Below are 17,222 nucleotides of genomic sequence, written 5' to 3' on the forward strand. Positions count from 1 at the left end.
TGGAAAAAATATCCTTGGCTGAGGATTAAAAAACAAAACGAAAGGTTGATAGTGTTTTTAATCAACTGATTCAAAACATCAGGGGCAAATTTGCTAAAAAAAATTGCTGAAAACTTCTAGGATTTTATGAGATGATTATTTTCTTTTTAATATTTAAGTGACACAACATATACTAAACATTCAAGTACTGTGGAGAATAGTTGTTTAACAAGATTAGCTTTAAGTGGAAACCAAGCAGAGCAACCTAGCTGTGGGACAGACAGGAACAGTTCTTTGAAGCTTCAAAGTCATTCCTCTAGTTTCCCTAAAGGATTTTTAACTGGCAGAACTTACCGCAGGTCTGGGCTAAGTCCTGGTGGCACTGACAACACGCTCTGGGAGATTTGTTGAGCTGAGGTCTGTCAAAACAGGACAGTTCAGAACCATTGTACTGAATGTCCTGTGTTCTCAGAGACCCTAAAGGAGGGGGTGAGAGTTCTGTCAGTAAAGGCAATTTCCTAGAAAAAGGACTTCCTTACATCATAATGCAGACCAGTACCATCCTAGGTTTGTATTTTTAAAGAAGAAGGCTATCATTCACATTTTAAAATATTTCTTCTTACATGAAGGCACAAATATGAAATAATTTGTCAAGAAAGCTCAAAATGGAGAGTACTTATGTTGCCAGAACTATTTTTATTTTTGCCTAGTGCCATGGGGACTTCCCTACCTTTTCAATGTCCTCACAAAGTGGTGCCACCCATCAGCCTGCTCCCTCAGTGCCTCTTTGGGACAGAGGACTATGAGATCTATTTTCATGTGCTCTCTGTCCCTTTTACAGCTCCTTGATTCTCATCTTACTCAAGTCTCTTGTGGAACATGCTAATGACAATGATGATACTTGCACGTAGCCAATGCTAAGAAACAGAAAATAGTCAAAACTTACAGCTGGGTTTTTTCTCCATAAATTGTCTCTTACAATAGATGATGCAGAGAATAAGCAGGGCCAGCAGGACAGTAGCCAAGGCACTGCAGATAACAGCGGCCAGGGCTGTGTCTCGCGGGCTGGAGGCTGTGGATGGGATCTTCACAAGGTTGACCTTGCTGGTACCTGAAAACAAAATAAATGGAATCAGTACTCTCAGCCACCCAAGAGACTCAGATGCTTGCACTGACCTCAGCTGTCATTATTAGCAATGGCCTTCACGCAATATAAATCAAACCCCAAGAAACCAATGGGAGGTATGTTAAGATGGCTCAAGCACTCCCTCCTCTTAGAAGATTTCTTGAATACTACACCTCCACCCTGAACCCCAAAATGTGTGGATGTGCCACTCCTTTGTTCCCACAACACTAAACATACAACCCTCAACACTGTATTGCAGGAATGTGCTTTTAAGTCCCCTAGACCAGAACTGTTTGTGAATTTGGGAATTTCTTATCTTTATTTCTGTGCCCCCAGTACTTGGCAGTGCATCTGGCACATAGTAGGTACTTCATATTTATTTAATTGGAATTAAAGTACCTAAATTTTAAAGAAGACTGAACTAAGGTATCCTTTTGGGGGGCAACTTTAGGGAAAAACAAGGAGTTGGATCATTCATGGCCTTACACTAGGCCCCCAATTTCTGAGACAGTAAACATTTTTTAATCTTAGCTGTCAAACTGAACAGCATCTAAATTGTGGAGAAAAGACTGACACTGTTGTTATACTATGGAGAGGCATGCATACTAATGTGTTAAGAAAGTGTCAAGAAGAGATTCTGTTTTAGAGGATGGTACTGCATTGTGGCTAAGGGCCGAGATCCTGGGATCTTATTGCCTGGGTCAACCTCTAGATGTGTGACCTTGAGCAAATTACTTAATAATAGTACCTACCTCACCTTGCTGGTGAGAGGATGAGATGGTTAATCATGAAAGCACTTAGAACAGGCCCTGTACCCAGTGCTATAGAATCATTAGCCATTGTAGCAATAAAAATCACAGTTGGCACTTTATCTTTGGGGTACTGGAATAGACAAACTCAGTTTAGAAATCTATATTCAGTGAGGTCACATCATATCCCATTTAACTAGCCTCAGAAGAATTTGAGAGATGAAAACCTAAATAGAGGGACAGCTATGCCTTCTTTGGCTCCAAGTAACTGCCCTTGAGCTGAGGTGGGGCCCCAGTCTGCTCCCATCAGTTGCTCTCAACTCCTTAGCAACACCCAGCACAAGTTCCCCTCTGCTGAGGGTTCCTCCAGACCCTTGCTGCCTGATAGAAGCATGTACCTCTCATGCAATTTTAAGTTGTCTAGAATTCATGTTAAAAAATAAAAAATAAACAGGTAAAATTAATATTTTTCTTAACCCAATATATCTTCAAATATTATCATTCCAACATGCATTCAATATAAAAATTATTGACATCTTTCGCATTCTCTATTTTGTACAAAAATGCCAAAGTCAGGCATGATTTCACATTGATACCACATCTCTGTTTGGACTAGCCAATCTCAAGTGCTCACTGGCCACATGTGGCTAAGGCAATCATAACAGACATAGCAACTCTAGAGATTAAAGGCTGCTCCATGAATTTGCACCATAGCACCTAAGCACAAGCCAACTCACTACCTGGGACCTTCCCCTCATCTCTGGCTGCACAGGACCCTGAGGCTAGAACCAGGGAGAACCTTTTGGGTTAATATCATTGAATCATAAATATAGCAGGAATGACCGTCTTCGAACATTGAATCTTGGTATTCTAGGCTCAATTATTCTGAGTCACACTTATAAAAGTTTCTTATTGCCACAAGAAAGGGCAATTATTTATTCAGAATTTATATCAGCTATATGCCTTGGATAAACAGGAATCATAACCCAATTACATATTTTAAGAATATTTGTGAACATGGTAAATATATTTTATCACTTAGAGCTATACTCTATACTCTCAAACATACTGTAATAATCAAATAGCACATATTAAATGTTCATCATACATCAAGTTAAACAAATTACATCCCTGACCTGATAGAGATGAAATCTAAATAGAAACAGTCTTTATCAATGGACAAATTCACAAAAGGACATAGGAACACAGGTACAGCTATACAAACACTGACAAACAGATAACTGACAAGGAATTTATATCCTATGCAAGTAAAGTAGTAGGCTACATTAAAGGGGAAGAGATTTGGGAAATAGAACTATTATGCATGTGGACCAAATGGTAAAGTTGTGGCAAACTGCCATCTCATTTATGTTTGTGAGAAAGGCGGTTTACAGGAGTGAGATCAGGTCCCTTATCTTAAACTTTCCATTAAACAACCCAGCTCTAGTTGTCATCAAAGTGAAATATAATACATGATGTGGGCTGAAGATATCAAAGTTCTAAATCATGTAACTATTAAGGTAATCAATTAACACAATACTGGATATTCAGAAAAACCCTACTAAAAGAGATTTTAGGTTAATGATTAGAGTTCTGTAAGTTCTTGTTTAAAATCTTTCTAAAATGTATTAACTTATTTGCCTTTATATATTAGGAACTCTTTCTGAGTTACAAACAAACTAAAATGCCCCCAAATGGAGACATTTTATTTTTAATTTGATGGCTGTGATCCAGGATTTATTCCCCCAAGCCAATCATAAAAGTCTTGCTAATATATATTTTTGCATGATAGAAAACTAATACTTTAATTGCAATAATATAGAGTTGCCATAATAACATCCATTTTAAAGGAAATAAATCCCTTCTCTCAATACAGGCAGTACATCTGAAGATGAACAAGAAAAAAACAGTAGTTTTACCACTTATTTTCTGACACCTATATAACAAAAGGCACCTTGTTAACTCAGACACCCCCTCAGAAAGTCCCCATGGGAAGTTGGGCTCTGGAAAGCATGTTCTTGATTCTTGTTTACATATTACATTTATGACACAGCAAATATAACCTTTTTTTTTATTGGAAATGGGTTCATTATTCTTAGGTTCAATTGTCACATACAGCAAGCAATACAGACATAAAATGGAAACTATAGGAGGCCGGGCTATCGTTTGATTTTGGAACAACCTTAGAAACTCATTCACATAAATTCCTGCTAAAAGCCCATTTTCTTTTTTACTTGAACAAAAAAAAACATTATTAAAAAGGAGGGGGGAACCCCAAATATCCACGGCAATCCTGAGAAAGAACAAAGTTGGAGGGATCACAATACCAGATAACAAGTTATACTACAAAGCCACTGTAATCAAAATAGCCTGGTACTGGCAAACGAACAGGCATATCAATCAGTGGAACAGAAGAGAGACCCAGAAATTGACCCATGCCATTACAGTCAATTAATATTTGATAAAGGAAGCAAGAACATACAATGGAGTAAAGACAGTCTTTTCAATAAATGGTGTTGGAAAAATTGGACAGGTACATGCAAAAAAATGAAACTAGACCGCCAACTTACACCATACACAAAAGTAAATTCAAAATAGATAAAAGATTTAAATGTAAGACCTGAAACCATAAAAATCCTAGAGGAAAACAGAGGCAGTAAAATCGCAGACATCTCTCACAGCAATATGTTTGCTGATACATCTCCTAGGGCAAGAGAAACTAAGGAGAAAATAAACAAATGGAATTGCATCAAAATAAAAAGCTTCTGCAGAGCAAAAGAAACCACCAACAAAATGAAAGGGAGCCCACTGTATGGGAGAACATATTTGCCAACGACGCATCTGATAAAGGGTTAATATCTAAAATATATAAGGAACTTACACAACTTAACAAAAGGAAGACAAACAATCAAATTAAAAAAATGGGCAAAGGACCTAAACAGGCACTTCTCCAAAGAGGACATACAAATGGGTAAGAGACATATGAAAATATGCTCAACGTCGCTAATCATCAGAGATGCAAGTTAAAACCACAATGAGGTATCACTTCACACTTGTCAGAATGGCTACCATCAACGAGTCAACGAACTACAAGTGCTCACGAGGGGATGGAGAAAAGGGAAACCTAGTACACTCCTGGTAGGAATGTAGACTGGTGCAGCCACTATGGAAAGCAGTATGGAGTTTCCTCAAAAGATTAAAAATTGAACTGCCATTTGACCCAGTGATCCTACTTCTAGGAATATATCCTAAGGAACCCCAAACACCAATAACAAAGAACTTATGCACCCCTATGTTCATAGCAGAGTAATTTACAATAGCTAAGATTTGGAAACAGCCCAAATGCCCATCAGTAGATGAATGGACAAAAAAACTGTGGCACATTTACACCATGGAATACTATGCACTTGTGAAAAAGAAGGATCTTTTATCCTTTGGCACAGCATGGAGGGAACTAGAAAGTATTATGCTAAGTGAAATAAGCCAGTCAGAGAAAGGCAAGTACCACATGATCTCACTTATATGTGGAATATAATAAACAAAATAAACATGAACAAAGTAAATCCAGAGACATAGAAGCATGGAACAAACTGAGGGATCTCAGAGGGAAGGCAGGAGGGGGGTGTGGCTGGGGGAGAGATATCAGGGAACTTGTATGTTTATGGGCATATCCCTGGACGCGGACATTGGTGTGGGGAGGGCCTGGGGGTGGAACTGATGTGGGGGGGAGGGGATCAGTGGGGTTAAAAAGGGGATATCTGTAATGGTCTCAACAATAAAGATAAAGAAAAATAAATAAATAAATAAATAAATTAATTAATTAATTAATTAATTAATTTAAAATAAAAAGAAAAGGTGGAGGAGGAGATTGATACTAATTATACGAGGTGGATTCTACACCCTATTAAGTTCCGGTTAATTGAGATGTTGCTGAGGACTCCTCAGAAAAAGATTTACCTGCTACAAACTAAGAAATATTGTTTTGCTGACCTGTGGCCACTGTAATGATATTGAGATTAAAGATTCTTCCAACCCACATGCTTTGACTAAATTCCCTGTCCATAGTTCACCAAGCACACTGAATGTCGGCAAGGAATTTCCCCCAAACTTTATTAGGATGCTGACCGCACTTGTGAAGAATTGGGAATAGGAATATTCACATTTTTTAGAAAGTTTTAACATTTCTGTAATACAAAGGCATCTCTTACCCTAACCAATTAAGTTATTAAATTCCACTATAATTTTAGCACTACCCTTTGGCAATTTACTTCAGTGAGAACTGTTTTCTTAGCTTACACTTTGCATCGCATTACATACATGACATAGGTTCAAGTTCATATTATACATTTCCGTAGTTCAGCTCAACTGAACAATGAGGTACTGAGTATCTATTATACATAAGACATCCTACAAGTCATTCAATACCTTGAATGAGAATCTGAATAGAGGAAAAGAAAAAAGGAGGTCACCAGCAAAGTTTGGCAAGTGTTGTTTTGGCAAGGGTAAAGTCTACTTTTACTCTTTGGATTGTGGTCGAGGTACACAAATCCAAATAGCAGAGATGCTTTCCTTACATCTCACCTCCCTAAAGAGGTTTGGAAGGTAGCTGGAGAGACACATATATTGAAGAGACCTGTGTTATTGGACTCTGCTAGTCATGGAAAAGTCTTAGAAGAGGAGCTCACTTGCAGGCCACATGGCTGACTGAAATGTAAACACCTGTGTGCTTTCATACACCTGGACATTGCTCACATACCTTCGGTGATTTCACCTTCCTACCAGCCCGGCAAAGTGCTGACAGTTATTGCTGACTCTCATTTGGTAAATGAGAAAAACAAGATTTTGAGTGACTTGCTCAAGGTTACACAACAAAGTGGAGACTGCTTGAGAGTTGAAATCAGGCTTCTGATCCTTTCCAGTGGAGCAGTGGTTCCATGGACGCGTGTAGCTTTTAAGAGAGTAAAATATTCTGAGAGATAACAATAAGCGAAATGTGGCTCAAGTCTGTTTTTGTGAAGAACATGTTCAAATCTGTAGGGAGGCACCAGCCAGGCCACAGAAAGATGGCAGGACAGCAGACCTGTTCACATGTGCCTGAGAACAGGTGCCCCTCTGCCTCCGTGCGGGTTTCAGTGTCACATAATGAGCTGCCATGAGGAGGCTTGCCGGGATGGAGTGTCACTGAGGTGGGGAGGAGAGGAAACCTTATGGAGGTGACTGAATCTAGAAAGGGCCGATTAGAGAGAAAGAGAAGGAAAGGATTTGCAAAGACGGCTGCTGGAAGTGTCAGGCTCATCAGTGTACTCTGCCTAGGTTCCCAGGGCCCCCTCCTTTGTGTAACCATAGCTCTGCTTTTTATTGATCTCCCTACATGTTTAACCACTCCAACTTCCCAGCAGGCTATGTTTAAGACTCATGGTCTACCGACTGAACTAGCTGGGCAATCTAGCAGAATATGTTTAAAAACCTGTTGAACAAAAGGCCCTTCTCCCCAGAGTATACTCCTAACAAAGGGCCCTGTTCAGGAAGGGCTGGCTTGGGAGGAAGGAAATGGGTCTCCAAAACGTGGCTCTCACCCCTTTCCACTCTGGCCATGAACAAGACTTTTTACCGCCAAATCTCAGTTTCTTCACAGGGAAGCTTAAACAGTAGTTATGCAGACACCAAGATCCACCATGGGAGGGCGGGTCACTGAAAATTTCTCTACTCAGCAATTTATATTTCCAGTTTGAGGTACTTTCCTGAACACTAGATTCATATATCCAACAGTCTATTTAATATTTCCACTTGTACAGAGATGTGTCTTAAAGTCAACACATCCAAAAAATGAGTTCTCCATTACAATCATGACCCACTCTCTTCCTATCTTCCCAATCCCCCCAGTCCTCCAACAAATTTTTGAAACCTGTCATTACCTCTTCCTGCAATGTTATTCTCTGGGCTGCTGCTCTTTCAGCTTTTGTAGGTCCTTCTTCAAATGTCACCTATTCAGTGAGGCTTCCCCACCAAACTCTAAAATCGTTTTCTCTCTCCAGTGCTGTCTACCCACTTCCCTGCGCTTATTGCCATATGACATTTGTATATTTAACTTGTTTGCTTCTTGTCATTCTCCTCTATGGTGGGAATAATAGAATCCATCCTGCTTCCCCAACACATCCACCTGGTTTGTGTTTAAGCTGGGCCCAGCAAGAGCTCACACTTTCCAGCCTCCTTTGCAGCTAGGTATGATAATATGTCCAAATTAGAGTCAATGGAGAATGGTGAGGATGGGGCAATGAGCAGAAGTGATTTGTGTAGCACCTGCGTCATCTCCAATTTAGGTACAAATTGCTTGCCCCAGACTTCCCCTTCACTGTGGGATGGAAGCTGGGTGTAGCAGCAGCCCGGGCTTGATTCTACAGATGAGGAAGATATCCAAAGGCTGGCAAAGCAACAGGGGGAAGGAAGCTGGGCCTCTGAATGATGCAGAGTTGCTCCACCAGGCTGAATGCACTGGCTGTCACAGAGAGAGGAACATCTTCCTTACCGAGGCGATAATATTTTGGGGCTTCCTTGCTACAGCAGCCTCGCCTTTGCTCTAACCAATTAAACCCCTCACTAAAATATAGGTTCCACAAAGGAAAGGATCTGGGACAGTTTTGTTCAACATTGTACTTCTAATAACTACAAGATTTCCTGGCACACAGCTGGTGACTGATAAGTATTTGATAAATGATGAAATAAATGAATGTTTGTGAAAGAAACTTGAATACCCTAAATATTCCAACAAATTTATTTAATGGGGACTTGTCCAAACAATCAGATGAGATTATGCAATTTGACTTTGGGTGGTAAACACACAATGCAACATACAGATGATGTATTACAGAATTGTATACTTAAAACCTATATAATTTTATTAACCAATGTCTCCCCAATACATTTAATTAAAAAAATTTTTAAAGATAAAATTATGCCAAAAACATGTCTGTCTTCTGTTCTTCCATCTTTGGCTTTGTAGGACAGTACAAATGCAAATAACCTGAGGCAAATAACAGGTTCATTTGCATGCACTTATTTTATATAATGTTCATTTGACTATGGATGAAAGAGCAAGGGTTGCTCAGATCTATCAATATATAAACCTTGAAGATTACTGACTATAATCTTGGAATGAATACTAAACAAAAATTTAGCCTTCTTCAGGCAATTTTAATTAGCATCTTATGGATTCATCACAAAGGGATCTTATTTTAATTATTATATGCCAAATGTATAATCTTAGATAACAATGCATATGTAGTGACGGCAGATTTATAATTAATTACCAAAGAACCTAGAAAAGGGGTGACCTTCTGGAGATGAATCGCATCTTCCATAGAATGCTACTTTGCTGTAAATTTCAGAAACTGATTATTAAGCGTATTGGATAAGGGAACAAGTAAGCACTTATCATTTTATCAAATTAGGCATATTAATCCTATCTTTATATGTACCCTTTTCCCATTAAAACTATTCAGAATTGTGACTAAAATGACATGAGTATCTAGAGAACTGTTAGCAGCAGGAGCCTAAAATCATTTTTTTGTGGGAAGTTATCCAAATGATCATCGATACAATGACAGCTACCATATACCAAACATCTGGAGTGGGCCAGTCCTTACATACTCACTTTGAAAATGTCACAGTAATCCCTTATGGTAAAGGTTTTATAGATGAAGAAATTTATACATATCTATAAATACTTTTTTCATTTAAAAAAGCCACCAGGTATTTGGATCTAGATTTGATCTTGGTTTGTATGACTCCAAAACTTATGCTCTCCCCCACCCCATAAATTATGTTATGCTCTTTCCAACCACTTAGAGCAAAAAATATACTGAAGTGTGAACAATTATTGGTTCAAATTTTGTACAGGCCAGTAAACTCTAGTTAATTAGTTAACATATATAATTTGACCTAATTTAAAACACATATAGCTTTATAATTTCAACCTGTCTTACTCCCAAGGTTTAAGAGGCTATTGCATTTTATTGCAAAGAAAAAATAACATATGACTTTTAAAATTTCTTTTTTAAATGTTATTTTTATGGTCAATGTAGTATAATTAGATGAGTATCAAATAACATAGTAGAGAAGAACAAGTTGTAAACGAACTAATTATGATTTCTGTCTGGACTTCCACTTTTGAAATTTCACTAATGTCTTGTGTTTTCATCAGTGAGTTTAGCACATGAAGACAATACATCAGGTTTCTTGCTGTATCACATATCACGTATCACTTTGGAAACACCAACAAAATTGGAAATGCGAGTATTTTGACTCATTGATGACCCTATTTTGGCACATGCAATTCAATTAACAATTAGTTCTGGACTATAAACATACAAGTGAGACGTTTTCTAATAATTTTCAGTAAAATATTTTATCTTTGACTTTTATATTTGTTTCAAGAAAACTACAATTCAACCCATCGCTTTCTGTGCTTTTCCACCACCAATATCACCAACAAAAGCCCATGTCAAATAAATGTTTAACAAAACTAAAACCTAATGAATCTACCTCTAGCCATGTTCTTTAATTAAAACAATTATTAATAAAAAACTCCTTGCAGTCTTATTGAGGGAAATATATAGTTCTATTGTGCAAGCTTTATCTTGTTAATCTAAACTGGTTAAACAAAAATACCTATGGTAACACTCAACATATGAATTCCAGATGTACCACAAAAGAGTCTGCCAATAAACAAAATAGTTTGACTTTTTTAATCCACTTTATACCAAGCACCCTGACACTGGTTGAATGGAGAAGATTAAGCCTATATCATTTACTTTTTTTCATTCTAGACTTTGGTCTTAGAACTATGTGGTCTGTTTTTCAATAACCGATAAAAATATTATTCCTAAATGAGCTATTTCTGTTTACACAGTTAATAGATAAATAAACTGGACAGATTTTTTAAATTGTGGTTAAAATATGTACCATAAAGTTTACCATTAGTGAAATTGAGTATACTCACAATGTTGTGAACTATCACCACTAATTCCAGAACATTTTCATCACCCACAAAGGAAACCCCACATCTATTAAACAGTCACTGCCCATCCCTCCTTCTCCCACATCTGGCAAGCACTTACCTGCTGTCTGTCTCTATGGATTTTCCTATTCTGGATATTTCATATGAATGAAATAATGCAATAAAATGTGGCTTCTTGTGTCCAGCTTCTTTCATTGTGTATCATGTTTTAAAGGTTCATCCAGGTTGTAACACATATCAGAACTTCTTTTTTTTTTTTATGGCTGATATACATGTATCTCCCACTTTTGGAAAATTTATCTTACGCTACACCATTTTACTAAAGACCTGAATTAGTATCTGTTTTTGGTAACCAAAAGAAACCCAAAGAGCATTTTTGTTTTTATGAAAAAAAGGTGAAAGGCAAAAATAGCATTCAGCATTTGTTTTGCAGTGCCTCATACAGGCAGCAGCGCCTGGATTGTCAAGAGTGCACCTTCCCTGGCTGATGTGGCTCAGCTGGTTGAGCACTGTCCCCTGTACTGAGAGGTCACTGGTTTGATTCCCAGTCAGGGCACATGCCTGGGTTGTGGGCTCAAGCCCCACTAAGGGGGGGGAGACAGGAGGCAGGCAGTCGATGGCTCTCTCTCATCGATGTCTCTCTCCCTCTCCCTTTCTCTCTCTCTAAAGTCAATAAAAACATATAATAAATATATATATAAATAAATAAGTGACTAACTAACTAACTAACTAAATAAATAAATAAAAAACAGTGGCCCCTCTAAGCTCTTTCCCGGGAACTGCACTTAACATCTCAGCATTGAACCACCAGAGCTTTGAACTGTGTGAGCATCTGTGCTTTATCTCAACTTATTTTGTGCATCTGTTAGCAAGATGTGTCCTAAAGTAACTGTTTCTTAGCTCTATGCCATTTTGGCTTACAAAAGGTTTCATAGGAATGTTCTACTTTTGGGTAATGGGAGAAACTTGTACCTCATTTTGTTTATCCATTCATCAGATGATGGACATTTGGGTTGTCTCCAGCTTTGGGCTGTTGTGAACAGTGCTGCTATGAACATTTATGCACAAGCTTTACCCGCATATTTTTAAACTTTTCTCAAAGATACATAGGAATTGTTCCGCATGCCATCAAAAGATACGATATTGTTATTACACTACAGCATTAGGTTCATTAACAAGTCAGTCATATATTCAGTGTTATTACACTAAAATATTAAATTAACAAGTGTCAGGAAATAAGTATATTTCCTGGGCAAGAACTAAGAGAAGAATGGGAGAGATGATGTCACAGAAGCTGGTCAGGGTCAGTTCATGTAGGGATTTATAAACAGTAGTGAGGAGTTTGGTTTCTATTCTAAGACTAATAAGTACTCAATGACAGCACACTACGCATTCTTCTCAAGTGCATGGGGAATATTCTCCAGGAGAGACCATATGTTAGGTCACAAAACAAGTCTCAATAAATTTAAGAAGACTGAAATCAGAGCATCTTTTCTAATCACAATAGAATTAAACCAAAAATCATTAATAGAAGGACAACTGGAAAATTCACAAATATGCAGAAATTAGATAATATACTTTTAAATAACCAATAGGTCTAAGAAGAAATTACAAAGGGAATTAGAAAATACTTTGAGATGAATGAAAATAAAAACATATACCAAAACTCCTGGAAAACAGCAAAAGTAGTGTTTAGAAGAAAATGTATAGCAGGAGATGCTATAAGTCAATAATCTAATCTTTAGCCCGGCCAGTGTGGCTAAGTGGTTGAGCATCAACCTATGATCCAGGAGATCTCAGTTCAATTCCTGGTCAGAGCACATGTCAGGGTTCTGGATTTGATCCCCCCAGTGGGGAGTATGCAGGAGGCAGCTGATCAATGAATCTCTCTCATCATTGATGTTTCTCTCTCTCTCTCCCTCTCCCTTCCTCTCTCTGAAATCAATAAAAATATATTAACAAAAAATAAAAATAACCTAACCTTCAACTTTAAGACATTAGAAAAAGAGCAGGGAGGAAGTAATAAGGATTAGAGCAGAAACAAATAAAATATAGAATAGAAACATGATAGAATTAATAAAACCAAAAGTTGGTTCTTTGAAAAGAATAAAAATTTCAGATTGACTAAGAAAAAAGGTAGAAGATTCAAATTGCTAAAAATCAGATATAAAAGAATGGACATTGCTACTAACTTTATAGAAATTAAAAGAATTAGAAAAATACTACAAAAACTGTGCACCAACACACTGGATAAACTAGAAGGGATGAACAAGTTCTAGAAATACATGAACCAACAAAACTGACACAAGAAGAAATAGAAAAGCAAAATACACCGTAACAAAGAGATGGAATCAGTAACCAAAAAGCTCCTAACAAAGAAAAACCCAGGACTAGATGGCTTCACTGGTGATTTCCACCAATTTTCTTTTTTTTAAATTAACACCATTCCTTCTCAAACTGCTCCAAAATATGAAAAGAGAACACTTCCTAACTCATTGTACAAGGCCAACATTACTCTGACACCAAAGTCAGATAAAGGCACTACAAGAAAAGAAAATTACAGATCAAGATCCCTTCTAAATATAGATGCAAAAATTATCCTCAACAAAGTAGTACTAAATCTAATTCATAGCATATTATAGGATTATACACCATGAATAAGTGGGGTTTATTCCAGGAAGGCAATGATGGTTGATCATACAAAAAATAAATCAGTGTAATATACAATAATAGAATGAGAAGGGAAAAAAACACATGACCACCTCAACTATGCTGAAAAGCACTTATCAAAATTCAATATACTTTCATGTTAAAAACACTCGATAAATTTTGGAAATTCCTTGCCTGTACCCACCCTGAGCCAGTGGTTCTCCACATACCCAGCACACTCAGGGAGACTCGCTGTGCACCAATAGAGCAGACAATGGCAGAACATTGGTGACCAGATTTGGACTGGGCTGCTGCTTCTGGCACTGCTCTAATAAATCTTTAGTTAGATGTATTCAAACTAAACAACTGTTGTAACACTTTAATTAAGTATTTCTTCACAGAATACCTTGGCTATCCCAAATCCATGAAATGCCACCACCAAGGTAAGTGGCAGTGCTCTGCGGTCAATAGCCAGTCTCTTTATGATCTTTCTTTCCCTTCTACATCTCTACTGTTGAGAGACTCAAGCCAAGAAACACCTATAATTCTCCATCTTCTAAACCCAATCCAAATGGCATCTAGATGTCCAGTGTGGCAAGGATAAAACAGGCTTTAATCAAATCTGCTAATTCCACACCTTATTTGATTGACATAGAAAAATCTGAGGACCTTAAATTTGATTGCTTTGAAAATCATGTGAAGGGTTTGACTAGATGATAAATGCCATCTAAATTTCCTGGAGTTTCATGTACAAGATGAAGAGAGACAACACCCAAAATTAGTTAAAATATAATTTTCTTAAATGTGAAGGTTTAAGAAGGGTGGACACAAACTTCTACCTTGAAAATAAGAATAGAGTCTATCATATCTAAAGATAAAGGATGGGAAGTGGAACAGAGACTCACTTTTCATTTGGTTCATTAAATCCATAAGGCCATAAAACATGTAATATAAAGAGCTTGATGATTTTATTTACATGTGCATTAGAAGGAACTTCCAGGTGTTGCTGTAAATCCTCAATGTACTTTATCAAAGTACTAATTTAATGCTGATATACTCTAGATAAAGTTTTAAAGTTAAGCTGTCACTGTTCTCATGTGAACTGAACTCTTTCCCTGAGGCTTTAGATTTGACATTGCATTTGATGTTTTGTGTTTGTAATTGACAATGTGCCAGGGGTGGGTTGGAATTTATCCCAAATCCAAGTATATGAGTAAATTTTGCTTATATACTTATCACCTATTCCTATCCAACAAGAACACCAGATTCATTTAGTTAAACTGATTCAAGTGAGCAGAAGTGCATGACTTCAACAAATTTTAAACACTTTATTTCTGCATATGTTGATTAACCTTTAAAGTTCCAGACAATGATCCGTTTGAAGGTAAAATTGACAAATCTTGAAATTAAAATGGCAAATATGTGAAGGAGCCAAAACTGTAAATCAAGTATTTGGAAAGTGAAGACTGGAAGCTAATGGGCATTAAATTCAGAAAAACTTTTATAGTCTTTCTGTAAATACTTTTTAAAAACTCTGTTAATCAGAATAGCTGCATTTGAAACACTTTCTATTATCAATCAATATTTTTAGTTATTAAGAATCTAGTCCTAAGCCTAAAATGGGCTTGATTCTGGAAAATAAATATGTTCACAAATGTCTCAAAGCACAGAAAACTTTAAAAATAAACACTGCCTAGAGTCTTACTTGCATGACCAAACACTGATACTTCACTGTTTCAGTATCTAATATGGCCATAGTAGGCTTGATAACCAAAGACTTTTTCCCCCACTCTTTAGAAAACTACATGGGAACAACCATATCCAACAAATTTCAAGCTACCGTGTGTGTGAATACACATTTCCTTTTTTGCATATCTGCCTGCTGTACATATATTTTGGATTGCATAGTGTTTGTGTATTTATATTTTGAGTCATAGTAACTTCTCATGTTATAAAATTGATTTGCATTGAACACAAATTATACATAAAAAGAAATGGCTGTAAGAGAAAAAAGAGTAAGTATAAAAGAACTTCCTCAACATGATAAAGGCCATATATCAAAAACTCACAGCTAACATCATATTTAATGGTAAAAGACTCAACGTTTTCCCCATAAGATCAAGAAGATGACAAGGATGCTCACTTTTACCATTTCTATTTGACATAGTACAAGTCCTTGCCAGAGCAATTAGGGAAAAAGAAAAAAAGAAAAAAAGAAAGAAAATGTATCCAAATTGGAAAGGAAGAAACAAACTTATCTGTTTGCAAAGATAACATATAATCTTATATGTAGAAAACCATAAGGATTCCACAAAAAACTGTTAGAACTAATAAACAAATTCAGTAAAATTTTAGAATACAAAAAATCAACATAAAAAAATCACCTGCACTTTATACACAGCAATGAACAATCCAAAAAGGAAATTAAGAAAATAATTCCACTGACAATATCATCAAAAAGACTGAAATACTTAGAAATAAATTTAATTAAGGAGGTGCTAAACTTGTACACTGAAAACTGCAAACACTGCTGAAAGAAGTTAAAGATGACCAAAATAAACAGAAACATATCTCATGTTAATAGGCTGGAAGACTTAATATTGTTAAGATAACAACAGTGCCCAAAGTGATGGGCAAAATTTGATGCCTTCACTATCAAGATCTTAATGCCTTTTTTTCTTTTTTGCAGAAATGAAAAAATCTCATCCTCAAATTCGTATGCAATTTTAAGGTTCTCTGAACAGCCAAAACAATCTTGAAAAAAAATAATAAAGTTGGAGGACTCACATGTCCTGATTTCAATATTTGCTATAAATGCTGCAGTAATCAGAAAAGTGTGGTACTAGAATAAAGACAGACATATAAAACAATGGAATAGAATTGAAAGTCCAGAAATAAACCCAAACATCTATGGACAACTGATTTTTGACAAGGGTTCCACGACCATTCAATGGGGGAAATAGGCTTTTCAACAAATGGTGCTGGGAAAACTGGATATCCACCTGTAAAAGAGAATGAAGTTGGATACTATCTCATTCCATATTTTAAAAATTAACTAAAAAATGGATCAAAGGCAAATTTAAAAGCTAAAGCTATAAAATGCTTTGAAGACATATGGGAAAATGTTCATGATCTTGGATTTGGCAATGGTTCCTTAAATATATACCAAAAGCACAGATTACATAGGAAAAAAATAGATTAATTGGGCTTTATCAAATTAAAACTTTTGTGTCTCAAAGAATACCATTAAGGACATGAAATGACAACCCACTGAATGGGAGAAAATATTTGCAAATCATGTACCTAGTAAATGTTTAATATCTAGAATATATATAAAGAACTATAACTCAACAACAAAAGGCAAGCAATCCAATTACAAAGTGGATACAGCACTCAAATAGACATTTCTCCAATGAAGGTATACAAGTAGCCAACAAGCACAAGAAAAGATACTCAACATCATTAGTCATTAGGGTAATTCAAATCAATACCACAATTATATACCATTTCATACCTATTACTGACTATACTACTACTACTACTACTACTGCTACTACTACTAATAATAAACCAGAAAATAATAAGTGTTGGTAAAGATAAGGAGAAACTGAAACTCTTATACATTGCTGGAGGAAATGTAAAATGGTGCAGCTGCTGGAGGATACCATTTGGCAGTTCCTCCAAAATTTAAGCATAGAATTAT

The 17,222-nt window shown here is 36.5% G+C and overlaps 1 protein-coding gene across 6 annotated transcripts in view; it reads right to left on the reverse strand.

The window, feature by feature from the left end:
* Positions 1-17,222, reverse strand: part of TNFRSF19 (TNF receptor superfamily member 19) — a 93,733-nt gene that overhangs the window by 14,605 nt on the left and 61,906 nt on the right. For all 6 annotated transcript variants that reach the window (XM_016199507.2, XM_016199511.2, XM_016199509.2 and 3 more), the window contains 2 exons: positions 926-1,090; positions 334-456 (listed from right to left, as the gene is read on the reverse strand). In XM_016199507.2, coding sequence (XP_016054993.2) covers positions 334-456; positions 926-1,090 — 288 coding nt within the window. The remainder of the gene's footprint in view (positions 1-333; positions 457-925; positions 1,091-17,222) is intronic.

Source organism: Miniopterus natalensis, chromosome 2, assembly GCF_054644295.1.
Source record: "Miniopterus natalensis isolate mMinNat1 chromosome 2, mMinNat1.hap1, whole genome shotgun sequence".
Taxonomy (NCBI): Eukaryota; Metazoa; Chordata; class Mammalia; order Chiroptera; family Miniopteridae; genus Miniopterus; species Miniopterus natalensis.